At 43.6% G+C, this 14,041-nt stretch overlaps 1 protein-coding gene across 4 annotated transcripts in view; it reads left to right on the top strand.

Moving 5' to 3' along the window:
- Positions 1-14,041, top strand: part of PRKCQ (protein kinase C theta) — a 148,625-nt gene that overhangs the window by 69,445 nt on the left and 65,139 nt on the right. For all 4 annotated transcript variants that reach the window (XM_019933224.3, XM_033852335.2, XM_033852336.2 and 1 more), the window contains 5 exons: positions 1,638-1,767; positions 5,669-5,778; positions 6,554-6,671; positions 8,235-8,395; positions 11,994-12,167. In XM_019933224.3, the coding sequence (XP_019788783.1) occupies positions 1,638-1,767; positions 5,669-5,778; positions 6,554-6,671; positions 8,235-8,395; positions 11,994-12,167 (693 nt within the window). The remainder of the gene's footprint in view (positions 1-1,637; positions 1,768-5,668; positions 5,779-6,553; positions 6,672-8,234; positions 8,396-11,993; positions 12,168-14,041) is intronic.

The following is a 14,041-nucleotide window of genomic DNA, read 5'->3' as shown; positions in this document are numbered from 1 at the left end:
GAGATATTTTACATTGTTTTTTTTCATACAAAGTTGTCGTAATCCAGTATGTATTTTACACTTAACAGCACATCTTTTCAACACCTTGTAAGTGTTGGCCCACGTGGGTGAGTGACTGTCGTGTTGGAAAGTACAGATGTGTAGTCTTTCGCAGACACATCTTGAAGCATTTGGACTTGTGTTCAGGATTTGAAGTAGAAGTCTCCTAGCCTGGACCTTGACATCACTTGTTCATATTTATGTGGAAAAGTTTCTACGAAATAGGAGTTCTGAAAGGCACTTTTTCTTGGTTGAAAATATCTCGAGTAAGTGCTGGGCAGCTTTTAAGCCATTCTAAGTAGCCATTCTAAAGACTAAATGCTGACCGGAAGCCACCATGAGAATATGTATTCCTTTAACAAATAAGGCCACTTTACTGTACATGTTCTCAAAGACATTGTTTAATTAAAAACTTTTGTAGAGACTTTAAGTCTCAAGTAAATAAAACTTTTTATACTGCACAAGAATATTGGTATTCTTGCCAGGAATCAAAGTGCCTGATTTTTTGTTGTTGTTAATGTAATAAGTTTGATTAAAGGGGAGAATTTAAACTCTAGAACACTTTAAAAAAGAAAATCTTCACTGTATCTACTATCAGCATCCCTCTGTCATCTCCCTTCTCTCCATCCCTTAAACCATCACATTTATTTTGAGAGAGCGAAGAGTAATGGTGAAAGAGGGGGTGGGCTCAGATTCGGACTGTCAGGCTCATAGATATCCCAGCTCAGTTGATGGCTGTGTGTCCTAGACAAGTGTCTGGCCCTATCTGTGCTGAATCTCCCCACCTATCAAAGCAGGATACTAACAGAGGCTGCTTCAAAAGAGGTATTTTGAGGGTTGTATGAGATATCACACATGTAAAAGATAACACGTGACGTGTCTAACGTGTCTATCACAGCACCTGGTAGAACTGTTATCTACCTCTTGTCTCTTCGGTTCATGTATAAGCAGTGTGAAAAGCCTTCCCACCTTGGGCTCCCACACTAATAAACCGATCTCTCTAGAGGAGGCATTATGTAACATCTTCCAAAGGTTAAAGCACTAGCGCTAGGTTAAAAGAGAAAAGGAAATATTTATATTAAAATAGGAAGGGAGGGGCTTCCCTGGTGGCACAGTGGTTGAGAGTCTGCCTGCCGATGCAGGGGACACGGGTTCGTGCCCCGGTCCGGGAAGATCCCACATGCCGTGGAGCGGCTGGGCCCGTGAGCCATGGCCGCTGAGCCTGCGTGTCCGGAGCCTGTGCTCCACAATGGGAGAGGCCACAATAGTGAGAGGCCCGCATACCGCAAAAAAAAGAAGGGAAGTACGTTTACTTAGCTCCCATTTAAATAAATAACCCTGGTCTCCTCTTCCTGAAATCTTAGCCCGTCTGTGGGAAGGCCGCAGACTTGCCCCCTTGCCCTTGACCTAGAAGAGCTAACGGCTTCTTGTCTTCTTTGGACATGACTATAAGGCTTGACAAGTAAAAATTATGGGTTCTAATAAACATCACTGCAGTGTTTTTATTATTCTGTTCACTGTGCTGAAGTATCTGCTAAGACGTGAAAAGCGGGGAAGTGGGGACACACCGACCATCACGCATTCTTTTTCCCTTTCAGTTCCACAAGGAGAGGTTCAAAATCGACATGCCACACAGATTTAAGGTCTACAATTACAAGAGCCCCACCTTCTGTGAGCACTGTGGGACCCTGCTCTGGGGCCTGGCGAGGCAAGGCCTCAAGTGTGATGGTGAGTTTAATGAGCGTGGCCCCCCTGGAACCCCCTGCGGCTGGATTTGCAGCTTTGATGGAGAGAACCAGGGAGCGGGGCGGGGCGGGGGGGAGGATGGAGATGACTGGCTTCTCCGTCCAGCCCGGAAAAGCCCCGTGATCCTGAATGAGCAGTTCCCCGATAACAAGCCACTGCTGTTCTTTTCCTTCCACCTGTCCCCACCCCATGCCTTGTTTCCCAGAGAAGTGCCCAGTCTTCCAGGTCAAATGTCACAGCCCCTGGCCCCATGCCTTCTGTGGTACCTGCCTGATTCTCCTCTGACTGGCTCCCTCCCCTGGAGCTGCCCCTTCCTGACCTCCGCAGCCCCAGCCCTGCCCCTGCTGCTCTCCTTAGCACCAGCGAGTGCGATTCTGCCTGCGGCTCCATCAGGGAGCGAGCCTGGCACGTCTGTTTCGCTGCTGGTTAGTCCTGCGCAGAAAACTGCCTGACTTAAGCTGGCGAGCCTGTCCCCAAAGCGTGCTGTGAACTCCACGTGCACGGGAAGAGGCCCAGCTCTGATGCTGACGGCCTGAGAGCAGAGCCCGAGCCTGCTGCCCTCCACCGTGGAGTTATTCAGCCGGACCTTGAGAAAAAGCACAAGAGCTCTCTTTCTCTGAAAGTCCAGGCTGCGAAGGCAAAAACCTTTAGAAACTGAGATGCTATTATGCCAGGATTAGGGGGTAGGGAGGAAAAAGTCCAACAAGAACTAACAAAGTACTTCTGCCCTTGGAGTGCAGCTGAGGGGAGGACAGAGCCCAGATAACATTCAAAACAGAGGTGCCTCGCTCAGCAGGGACCTTTGTATTTTGTTTTATTTAAAAAAGTTTTTTTAATGAAGTATAGTTGATTTACAATGCTGTGTTAATTACTGCTGTACAACAAAGTGATTCAGTTATACACATATATATATACATTATATGTGTGTGTAGATATATATTATATACATATATATGCATTCTTTTTTACTATATATTCTTTTCCATTGTGGTTTATCATAGGATACTGATTAAACACAGAAGCCACTTTATTTTTTCTGGGCAGCCCCATTTTAACTTATGCCACTGGCTAATGCGTGTTGTATCTTTTAAGTGATAAAGGGTGCCGACCTAAGGAGGAAGATCACCCTTAGCTGCCTGCCTGTCCTCATCCCAGTTGCATCCACGTGTCTGGTGGAGCCTGGAGTGACATCTTAATGGAGGCGGGAGGGGTTAGGTCTCCAAATCATTACTGAAGGCAAACCCACAGGTAGTCAAAATTCACCTGAACAGTCCCTCCATCACCCAAAGTACCACCACGCACTTTCCTCTCTACACCTGTTTAAGAGTCCGTGGGTGGGTGGGCTGGGCGTTGTATAGAGTGTCTTTAAGAGTCGTAGGCAACAGGTAATATTGGAGTGTTCTGCGGGGACAAACGGACAGGAATAATCAGATCCCCGTCTGCTGGCACCCCTGTTCCTGTGATACTCTCACTTGTCGAGTTTTCTTTCCCTGGAGCCCAGGCGCCCCACCTGCAGAGGCCGAGCTGGTCCCAACAGCACGGTTGTGCCTCTGAGCTCAGAACTTCCAGGATTCCTTGGCATTGTTCCACCACGCCCTGCTGGGTTCTGTCCTTTTTGAACATTCCTTCTTCACTCCATTCTCTTTCCTCATTCCCTGTCCTCCTGTGCTTCCTTAACCCTACTCCCTCTCTTCTCTTCTCCCCTTCCTCTCCCCTCTCCTCCCCCCTCTCCTTCCCCAAGTCACTCCCTGGAACCCCCAGAGGCTGGGCGCTGTCTGCCCCCCTCCATGCCCTCATGTGCATCTCCGCCTCTCACTCTCTCCCCTGGGTCTCTCCCCGCCTCTTCCTCACTCTCTTTTCTTCTTACTCTCCTGTAAGCCTCCTTCCTAGGTAGGGCCCCCACTCCTCCTGACCCTGTCTCCTTTCTCTCGCCACTGAAATTGCCATGAAAGTAGTCATCTGGAGGGACTGTTCGCACTCACCGAGGTCCAGTTATCACCTGCTAGGTTAGTAACAGACTTAGGACGTTGTGATCCTAGTGGGCACAGAGCCTCTCTTCACGGCACATCAGAGAGGAGCTTAGATCCGCTACAGTTTTAAAGAGCAAGGTGCCCCTCCCCATATCCTCAAGTCCGTTCTCCAGTAGGTCTGTGTCTTTATTCCCGTCTTACCCCTAGGTTCTTCATGACTTTTTTTTTCTTGAATTCCATATATATGTGTTAGCATACGGCATTTGTCCTTCTGACTTACTTCACTCTGTGTGACAGACTCTAGGTCTATCCACCTCATTACAAATAGGGAGGGTGGGAGGGAGGGAGACGCAAGAGGGAAGAGATATGGGAACATATGTATATGTATAACTGATTCACTTTGTTGTAAAGCAGAAACTAACACACCATTGTAAAGCAATTATAGCCCAATAAAGATGTTTAAAAAAAAAAAAAGAGCAAGGTGCTCGATGCTCGCTACATACCTCCCTCTACCTTGCAGTAAATAAGTAGTAAATGGGGCCGCCCAGCGTAAAACCTGCATCCGGGAGCCAGGAGGAGTCAAGCTAACGAGGCAGAGTTCAGAGGGCAGAAGCCATTATGAGCAGCACCTCTACTATATTAAAGGTTCCACTTCAGGTGGATTTTTATGACTTTATACTGGGATGAGTAATAGTTTATGCTTACCTACTAGAAAATGCTGTTTTATTTTGTCTTGTTATGAACTGTTTAGTGAAAACTAAAGGTGAAGATGGCTAAAATTTCACCTAAATATTTCAAGAATATTTTATTGTAGTAAATAATAAAGATGAAAGAAAAGTTGTCTTTCGTGAACACCTGTTGGAGGCCAATCACTGTGCTAAGTTTTTGCACACAAATGGGCAAGTAATAAGGTAAGAAGATTAAAATGGCATGATTTTAGATCTTCTCCTGCCTAATTCCACTGTAACAATCCCTGTTGATATACCTTTATAGAGCCTAGCAGGACGTGAGATCAGAGTTCTATCTGCTGGTGTTGGGAAATCTTTGGTACCTTTTTTTTTGGCATAACGGTGATGTTTCATAAGCAGAATTTGTATTTTTCTAAGACTAATGACATGAAGCGATATTGTCTTTACACAGACACACAGGTGCCCGACCCCCAGTACAAGAAGGCTCCCACAGTCACAGCACGGTCGTGCTGTTTTTAGGACTAATGGATCAGGATACTCCTCCAGCATCGTAGGTCTCAGAGCTAGAAGCCTATACAGATCACTTAGTTCAAGTAGCCCAACTCTCCCATGTGGTGAGAACACGGTCTCCGGACACTTTCCTTCCTTTCACCCCCGCCTCTCACATATGCACAGACCGCCGCACTGTCTCAATTTCCATTTCGATGGAGGCTGTACCCTAGGCTTCAGCCTAGAGGGTGGAGAAGCCTCTCGCAGCCCACGTGGGAAAGGGGATGCTTGGACCCCAGTCTAAGTGGCAGTGAATGACCTTCCACCCAGCATTCCACATTACCACCAACTTATTTGCTGGGATCATCCCTGGAATAAGAGCCAACCTCAGTTTTTCACTCTCAGCGATGGCACAGTGGACATGCATTCTGGGAGCAGCCTTCCTCCCCATCCACAGGCTCTGGTTCTGCCTTGAGCGGAAGTCACTTCCCAGCAGCACGCTGAGGAGCATCTGGTGTGTGGGTGAAGGTCTCAGGGAATCAGAGGTGAATGTGCGGTGGCATAAAAGCCCTGCCCTGGTCTGTTTGCCTTCAGTGTCTCCCTCTGCTGGGAAGATGGCGCCGGGGATTTGCCAGTGATTCCTTGGGCATACATGCACCTAAAACAGATCACGGGCAGAGTCCGTGGAAGTTGGTTCTGTTGCCCTTGTTCAAGGCGTCGCTTTCTTCCTTTCAGCATGTGGCATGAACGTACATCACAGATGCCAGACAAAGGTCGCCAACCTTTGTGGCATAAACCAGAAGCTAATGGCTGAAGCACTGGCAATGATCGAGAGCGCTCAACAGGTAGGAACGGCTTTTAGGGGACAAGTTCCCACAATTTCAGCTCAACTAGGACTATTCCAGTCCCTTTGCCCTGTGCTCTGTAGCAGCTCTACAGGGCGACGTGGACTCTATTTCTGAGTACTTGCCTTGACACTGACTTTCATCTTCGTGTCCACATCCCCCGCTTGAGATACTTATTTATTTAATGCATTTGCATCGTGTGGATCTTTATAAGATCTTAAATTCTTCATGGAATGAGCAGGGGAAGAAACAAATAAATTCATTAAAATTATTGAGGATTCATTGCCAGTTTTATACCTATATATGACAACTATATAATAGCCTGGGGGAAAAAACATATTTGCTAGAATCATCCCTAGAATGCCTTCAAAACACTGAGTCCAAGGCAACTTTTGCCTTGCTACTTACTAGCATGCCGAATCCTCACATCCAGGGACGAACCCTCTTTAAGACTTGGCATTGCCCACGTAAGCTATTTTTCCATCCATTGGCCTTTGATTCTTATTTGTGACCGAATAATGTGGATAGCATGGGATAAACCAGTTGGCCCCCAGAAAAGTATGCAGGAAGCGAATACGTTCTGCTGCTACGTAAAATATGATAGACATCCGCAGGATATGGGATCCCTGAGAGAGTGCCAGGGGGAGGGAGAGATTCGGTTATCTTACACATTTAGGGATCTGAAATGGCTTTCACGCCCATGGACAGCAGGCTGCACTGTCCCGTTAATGGTGGGTGGGTAGGTGGGTAGTCTGACTCTTTGTTTGTAACCCAGGCTCGCTGCTTAAGAGACTCTGAACACATCTTCAGAGAAGGTCCAGTTGAAATTGGTCTCCCATGCTCCATAAAAGGTGAAGCAAAGCTGCCGTATGGACCAGCACCGGGGAAAAAAGGTAGCTACCCTGATCCACCGTAGAATCGTCAGTAATTCACCTTGATTAACCTGAGTCCTCTGGATTTAAATTCTCCACGTACCTGGCCTGATAAACGATTCTTTTCTAGTTCGAGATTACAGACCTAGCCACCAACAGAGAGTCTCCTACTTCTTAGAAGTATTATAAAACCAAAATATACCCCACTAGAAAACCTTCATAAGCAGGTGGTGGTGGTGAGAGGTTGAGGTGGGAGAAGAAAATGCGGCATCTCTGGAGGAAACAATTGCAAAATTTTCTTAGAATTTTAGAACATTACTCCCTGCCGTGGTTAAACAGTTTTACAGAAATAAATCCTCCATAGAGCTCTAGACTAGGAATGCCACAGACCATCTTATTCTGTACCTTTGAGACTTTTCTGGAAAGTTTTAAGATTAGAAAGGGGATTATGGACACCAAGGGGGGAAAGCGGGGGCATGGTGGGATGCATTGGGAGATTGGGATTGACATCTATACACTAATATGTATGAAGTAGATAACTAATAAGAACTTGCTATATAAAATAAATAAATAAACTCAAAAAAAAAAAGATTAGAAAGGGGAAGAATAGCCTAACGTCCTTAACATTTCTGATGTTATGGAAGTTTATCCAGCCTCCTCTTTGAAGGTCCTTCATGAGAGGATATGACCATGTGATTCTGAATAGTTTTCAGCATACATTATAAAATATTTTCCTTGGACTTAGAATACGAAAGATAAACCTAGAGATCGGAAAATAAATGTCATTATTCCAACCACAAAAAAAGACATAATTATGTGATGTGATACAGGTGCTAACTATCTCGTGATATCACAGTAGATAAATGTGTCAATCAACATGTTATGCACCTTAAATTAGCACAATGTGATATGTCAATGTATTTCAATTTAAAAGAAAGGAATGTGATAAGGGGGTCGGAGGAAGGCTCCAAAAATGTTTTTCTACACCTTCTCTGGCAGGAGGTGAGGAATAAATTGTCCTGAAAATTTTTTAAAGAAGGGTTTGGATTACATTTGGGAAGGGTCTCCGGGCAGAGGAGTAGACCTTGTGTCTCAGACATGATCAAGGTAGGTAGTATCTTGACTCGAAGACTGTGGCGAACGATGCATTTCAGATCTTTAACGATCTGCTCTCCATTTCTTCGTCCCCACGTGGTCGGTCACAGAAACTGACGCCACTGTGCCTGTGAGCCACGCAAGCAACGGAGAACCATTTTCCCTCCAATTTGGTTAAAATCCCTATTTGTCTGCGATTCGGCGTTATCAAAAGTGCTCATTCCTGTTGCATAGATGGTCTTTTGCTGATTGGAATGTTTCTTAACTTGATATTTCCCCCAGTCTGTTGCATAAAGAGACACAGTCCATCCCCCAGATCCCAGGCTCCCAGGCAGGAGGTGCTGCTTTTGCCCTGCAGGCACCCCTTTCTGCATCGCTCTGAATGGAGCTTCAGAATGGGATGTGGAAAAGAAAGCGTGTTCTCAAAGTAGCTAGGACGACCTTCCGCTGTTCCTTATTTCCTTTTAACCACTGATTTGCCATTTTCAGAGCCTCAGGGGATCTCCTGGGAGTCTCCCTTGGATGAGATGGAGAAAGTAGGCCATCGTCCAGAACCTGAACTTAACGTAGAAAGACCATCTCTACGTATGAAATTAAAAATCGAGGATTTTACCTTGCACAAAATGTTGGGGAAAGGAAGTTTTGGCAAGGTATGATATTGTATGTAGAATTCTGTGGCCCAACTTCCAGAAATTGAAGAGCAGATCTGGCCGGTGGAACTGAACTGGTGGAACTGAGCCATACATGGGTGTGCAGAGAACGCATTCCTGGTCAGGAACTGTCATGTGATGTGATGTATGTTAGAGGGCAGAGAGACATCTGAATTAATAGGGACCCGGGGAGCTCTGGGGAATAGCAGCCTCTGCTTCCTGGGAACAACGATTCAAGCCATTTCACTTGGAAGGTGTCCATCCCACGAGCTTGTGTGTTTGGTATCCTTGGACACCAAAGAAATGAGAAGGTGCCTCAGCCGGTTCCTGTTTCACAGATATGTTTGTTTCATTGGTGGTTTTTTTGTTGTTGTTTTGTTCCTTTCTCAAACCTGGAGTGTGGTTTTTACCTTCTGTGTGATTTCTTCTCTACCAAACGTCCTCAGCCTTGTTTTAGTTTGCTAGGGCTACTGTAACAAAATACCACAGATGGGGAGACTTCAACAACGGAAATTTATTTCTTCTAGTTCTAGAGGCTGGAAGTCCAAGATCAAGGTGTGGACAGGGCTGTTTCTCCTGAGGCCTCTCTCCTGGGTGTCCACGCTGTCTTCTCCCTTTGTCCTCACATGGCCATTCCTGTGTGCATGTCTGTGTCCTAACACCCTCTGCTTATAAGGACACCAGTCATATTGGATTAGGACCCACCCTAATGACCTCATTTTAACATAATTATCTCTGTAAGCACCCTGTCTCCAAATATGGTCTCACTCTGAGCTGCTGGGGTTTAGGACTCCAACATATCAGTTCTTTGGAAGGGACACAATTCAGCCCAGAACACGGCCCTAGCTTGAGCGTCTTAGGAAAAGTTCCACAGAGGAAGTCCCTCCTCTAAATTCTTCCTGCCACTCACTCAGGTTATGGGCCATTAGTCAGTCACAGAGGGCAAGGAGAGGAGGAAGGAGACATAATGGAAGAAATTATAATCAACTCTCAGTGACAAGAGGAGATTTTCAAGCCAGTGATTGTAAAGAGGGATGTCATGGAATATAGGCTTTTAGGTTATTTTGGATATTAAGGATATCACGTGTATTAATGGAACTCTCAGTTGTTTTATATTTATATTGGATGCAACGTCTAGGAAAGTTTTAGCCAAAGACTACTGTTCCGTGAATTTGTGCAGCCAAGACCAGCATTGTGCTCAGCACCTGCTCACTAGACTTTGGCTGCAAAACTCACCCAGTTTATTTAATAATAATGTAACTGGGTATTGCCGTAGCTGAAGGACATTGTGCTGCAGTTGGGGTTTCTATATAATACCAAGGCATTGCCTTTGGCAAAATCCACTCTGCCCTACAAACTGTAGCTGATATCCATTAATTCGTTTATCTTGTTTCCACAATAACATGAACCGTAGCAGGCTCGTCTGGTGTTAATCTGAGTGTAAGAGGCAATTTTACAGCCAGTCTTCATTAAAATTTAGCATCAATTAATGTGCAGTTTATAACCTGTTTCCAAAAACTGAAAGCACATTATAGAGATGGAAATGGCTTTTTTTCCCAGCTTCTTAGTTTATGGCTGATTTGGGGATGTTTTATGGAAAGAAGCAATTACCAAAAGGGGACTTTTAATTGTTAAAGGAAAGCTTTTCTTTGTTCCCGTGTGGATTTTACTTTTCAACAAAGTTAAGAAGACATTAAGTTAAACCTAGATGCCTTAGTAAATAACCCAAGGGACAGCTGAGAGCTTCAGGTATCCTCTGCTCTGTGTCCAAAGCAGTAAGCCCCTCACCATCAGGACCCCGGATCCCTGCACTCTGAGGGGGCTGCACCTTGGGACCCAAGGAGAGGGGGATGGAGCACCAGAGCAAAAAGGGGCAGCTATATCTCCTTTTCTTCCAACACTAAGAATACTCAAACTTGTTTCTCTTCTTTCTTTTCACTCTATATGGGAAGTATGGTTCCTCATCAAAATGGTAGCCTCTGTATTCTGGTTCTCCATCGATTTTAGGCCCAGGAGAACAAACTGCATGTTTTCTGGGGATATGTATGTACATCATTCATTTGCCTGAATTCTCATCTAAGCTCTACCCCCTCTATCAAGCCAGCTACCCCACAGTTATGTGTCTGCACTGTATTATTTTAAACACAGACACGTGCATTTTCACTATTGGTGTAACATCATTAACGTCAACAATCCCTAAAAGTCACTAAAAGAAGCAAATGGCAAGTGGTTTTTTTTTAAGTATAGTTGATTTACAATATTAGTGTCAGATGTATAACATAATGATTCAGTAGTTTTATAGATTATACTCCATTTAAAGTTATTACAAAATAGTGGCTGTATTTCCCTGTGCTATACAATATATCCCTGTTGCTTATTTTATGCATAGTAGTTTGTATCTCTTAATCCTATACCCCTATATTGCCCCTCCCCCTTCCCCTCTTCCCACTGGTAACCACTAGTTTGTTCTCTATATCTGTGAGTCACTTTCTGTTTTGTTATATACATCCATTTGTTTTGTTTCTTAGATTCCAGTAACTGTCATTTAGAAAGCATTTTACAGTTCACAAATCACTTTACCACCTGGTATTTGATTTTCCCAGCAGTCCTGTAAGTCAGCAGTGTGTTGATAGTTACCGCTTTTACACATTCGGGAACTGAAGCAGCCCAGGGAGGTTAATTTGCCCACATTCCCACAGCTAGTAAGTATCTGTGAAATGAGGCCTGAGCTGGGGTTTTCTGTCTCCAAATGCCATGTCCTCACTCCTGTCAATCGTCTGTGGCTGCATCATTTGCAAAAGTGAAAGTTGGTGAAACTCTCCATTACATGCCATCTGGTGTCCTTTCTTATAAGATTCATGAAATCAAGTGGAAAAAGTAAACTTTGGAGTTAGATTTCCCACTGAGTAGCTCCATGAATTTGAGAAAGTTACCCTTTGAGCCTAGTTTTTTTAAAATTATTACTATCTATCTGTGTTGCAGAGTGTTCTGAGCTAAGAATTAAATAGGTACTAAAATTAGATAGCACATGTGAAGCACATAGCAGAATGCCTGACACATAGTAGGTCTTGAAGATAATATTAGTGTCTGTGCCATCAGAGGAAATGCTGTGCATTCTAGAAGCACATCAGGAAAGCTCAGTTCCTCACATATTCTTTTTTTGCCTTGAAAAAGTGGCTAAAACTTAGAGTAAGGTTTTATGCTCATTTTCAGTGATACTTCAAGAACAATCAAGTCCTCCTTCCACTACTTGCTGCTGCTTCCTTCAATACATATTTGCCTCTGAATGGTTTTATAAACTTACTCAGGTCCCTGGGTAGACAGGGCACACTTTTTTAAATAGAATTTCTCAGTGGCTGAGAATAACCCATCCAATTGCACCATAGTTTTGTGAAACCCTTTGAAAGGTAGAGAGAGGATGAAACCGTTCTGTATCATCCCACACCTGTGAAGCTCTATTTGTCTCCATAAAGAGGGTGGAGGAGGATTGGAGAAGTCGTCTTTTCTCACCCAATACATCTCTCTCAGGACTTCGTGACTCTTCTTTAATGAGCGTGAATCCAAATTCTAAAATAAAGTGTCTTCCCCTTCCCTCTAGGTCTTCCTAGCGGAGTTCAAGAAAACCAATCAATTTTTCGCAATAAAAGCCTTAAAGAAAGATGTGGTTTTGATGGACGACGACGTGGAGTGTACAATGGTAGAGAAGAGAGTTCTCTCCTTGGCCTGGGAGCATCCGTTCTTAACGCACATGTTCTGTACGTTCCAGACCAAGGTAAGGCTATCTATCCTTCATCTCTGCCTCTCACCCCAGTAAGTCTGGGTGCTCCTGGCAGCCCTCATCTGGAGACATGGGATACTCTCTCCGTTTATTTCTTCCATCCATCCAAATAAGTTTCTTCTGCGCTAAACACCATTGAAATATTACTTAGAATTTTTTAATGTAGTTGATCGGGAAAGGGCCTTACTTCTGGATTTGTTTGTTTTTTAGAACTTGGTTTAACTTATATAAGCAGTATGTGACTTGCTTAACAAGGCAGTGCTTTGTGAGAGGGAAAAAGTGACATCTGTTTATTCATCTACCATATGTGTATTTGAAGAGATGAAAGTTGGAAAAATAGATCAAAACCTGTGTGCACTGTTATTTTCCTTTATAAGGCCAGTAGAAGATCACCCTTTAGAGCGGGCTTCATCAGTGAGGCCCTGAGCATTGTGGTAAAAGGGTGAATTTTGTCAGAAGTGTCTCTTCTGGGAGAATTCTCCTCCTGATCTCCTTTTTCCTTAAAATTAAAAAAAATTTTTCGTTTGACTCATTTTAGAAAATTTGGAAAGTGCGTATATGCTCAGAGAAGAAATCATTTTAGAAAATTGATTTTAGAAAATTTGGAAAGTGCTTATATGCTCAGAGAAGAAATCATTTTTAGAAAATTGATTTTAGAAAATTTGGAAAGTGTTTATATGCTCAGAGATCATTTTAGAAAATTTGGAAAGTGCTTATATGCTCAGAGAAGCAAATCATATGTAATCCCATCACTTGGGTATACTCACCGTTAATACTTCTAAGTTTATCCTTCTAGATTTTTCCCCCATTAGATTTTTAAAGGTAAAAATAATGACCTACTGGAAATACCTCCTGTTCTGTAACTTGCATTTTCAACACTCTCTACATTTCCTCACATCTGTGGGTATTCTTCTACAATTTATCTAATTAGGCTACTTCTAAATTTTGTTCTGATTCGAATAACACTGAAATGAACATCCTTGTAGTTCAGTCTTCCTGCACAGACATAATGATTTTCTCTTTTTATTTTTCTACCCTACTTGACCCTATATCCCTATGTATGAGAGCCTAGAATAATAAGCAGACCCATGTGGAGCCATATGGTTAAGGTCCAAAGAACATGAGGAGTTTTTCTCTTGCTCTCTTTCAAGCCTTGATGAGAATGTCCTACCTTAGGACAAGTAACTGAGGACCTCAAGATGCCTCCAGCCACAGGAGGCATTAGTGGGGAAACTGGGAGTCAGCCAGAAAATGTGGGCAGTCACTAGGGGTTTCATCACCACTTCTCCAGCTCCCAGTAGCTTCTCAGCAAGTGTTTAATTAGGGAATAAATGAATAAATATACTTGGCTAAAATAAAGAGAAACCAGACCATGAAAAAGCACTCAATGATCATATACTGTATTCAAAGCATTGTGAAGGATACAGAACGAATACAGTTCCTGACCTGGAGAATTTCATACTATAAAAAATTAAAGAGGCAAGAATGACACTTCTAACAGTGGTGAGTAATATTAATTGCAGAATGCAGACTCTAAGCACCAGAGCTGAGAAAACTAGAAAGTAGAATTTGAATAGAAATTAGAATAGGCAGAAAGGGTCTTGGACAGCAGAGGTGTAGGGGCTATAAGAAGGCATGAAGGAATAAAGGGATTATGATAAGCTCTTTAAAAGTAGGCTTATGTTTTCCAGCAGGAAGGAGTTTGGAATTTCTGATAAGGAGGGTTAGAAAGATTTCCTGCTAGAAATTTCCTCCTGGAGATCGTAAATATCTGCTGGTCTGGGATGGTGCAGATATTTTACTGGAAGACAAAGTAAGCAACTGTCCCACTCTCCTGGGCTGTGTTCTAGATTTGCTGTGGTTACTTA

This window comes from Tursiops truncatus, chromosome 2 (genome assembly GCF_011762595.2).
Source record: "Tursiops truncatus isolate mTurTru1 chromosome 2, mTurTru1.mat.Y, whole genome shotgun sequence".
NCBI classification, from domain to species: Eukaryota; Metazoa; Chordata; class Mammalia; order Artiodactyla; family Delphinidae; genus Tursiops; species Tursiops truncatus.
The sequence above is the reverse complement of the archived record's forward strand: the minus strand, read 5'-3'. Positions and strand labels throughout refer to the sequence as shown.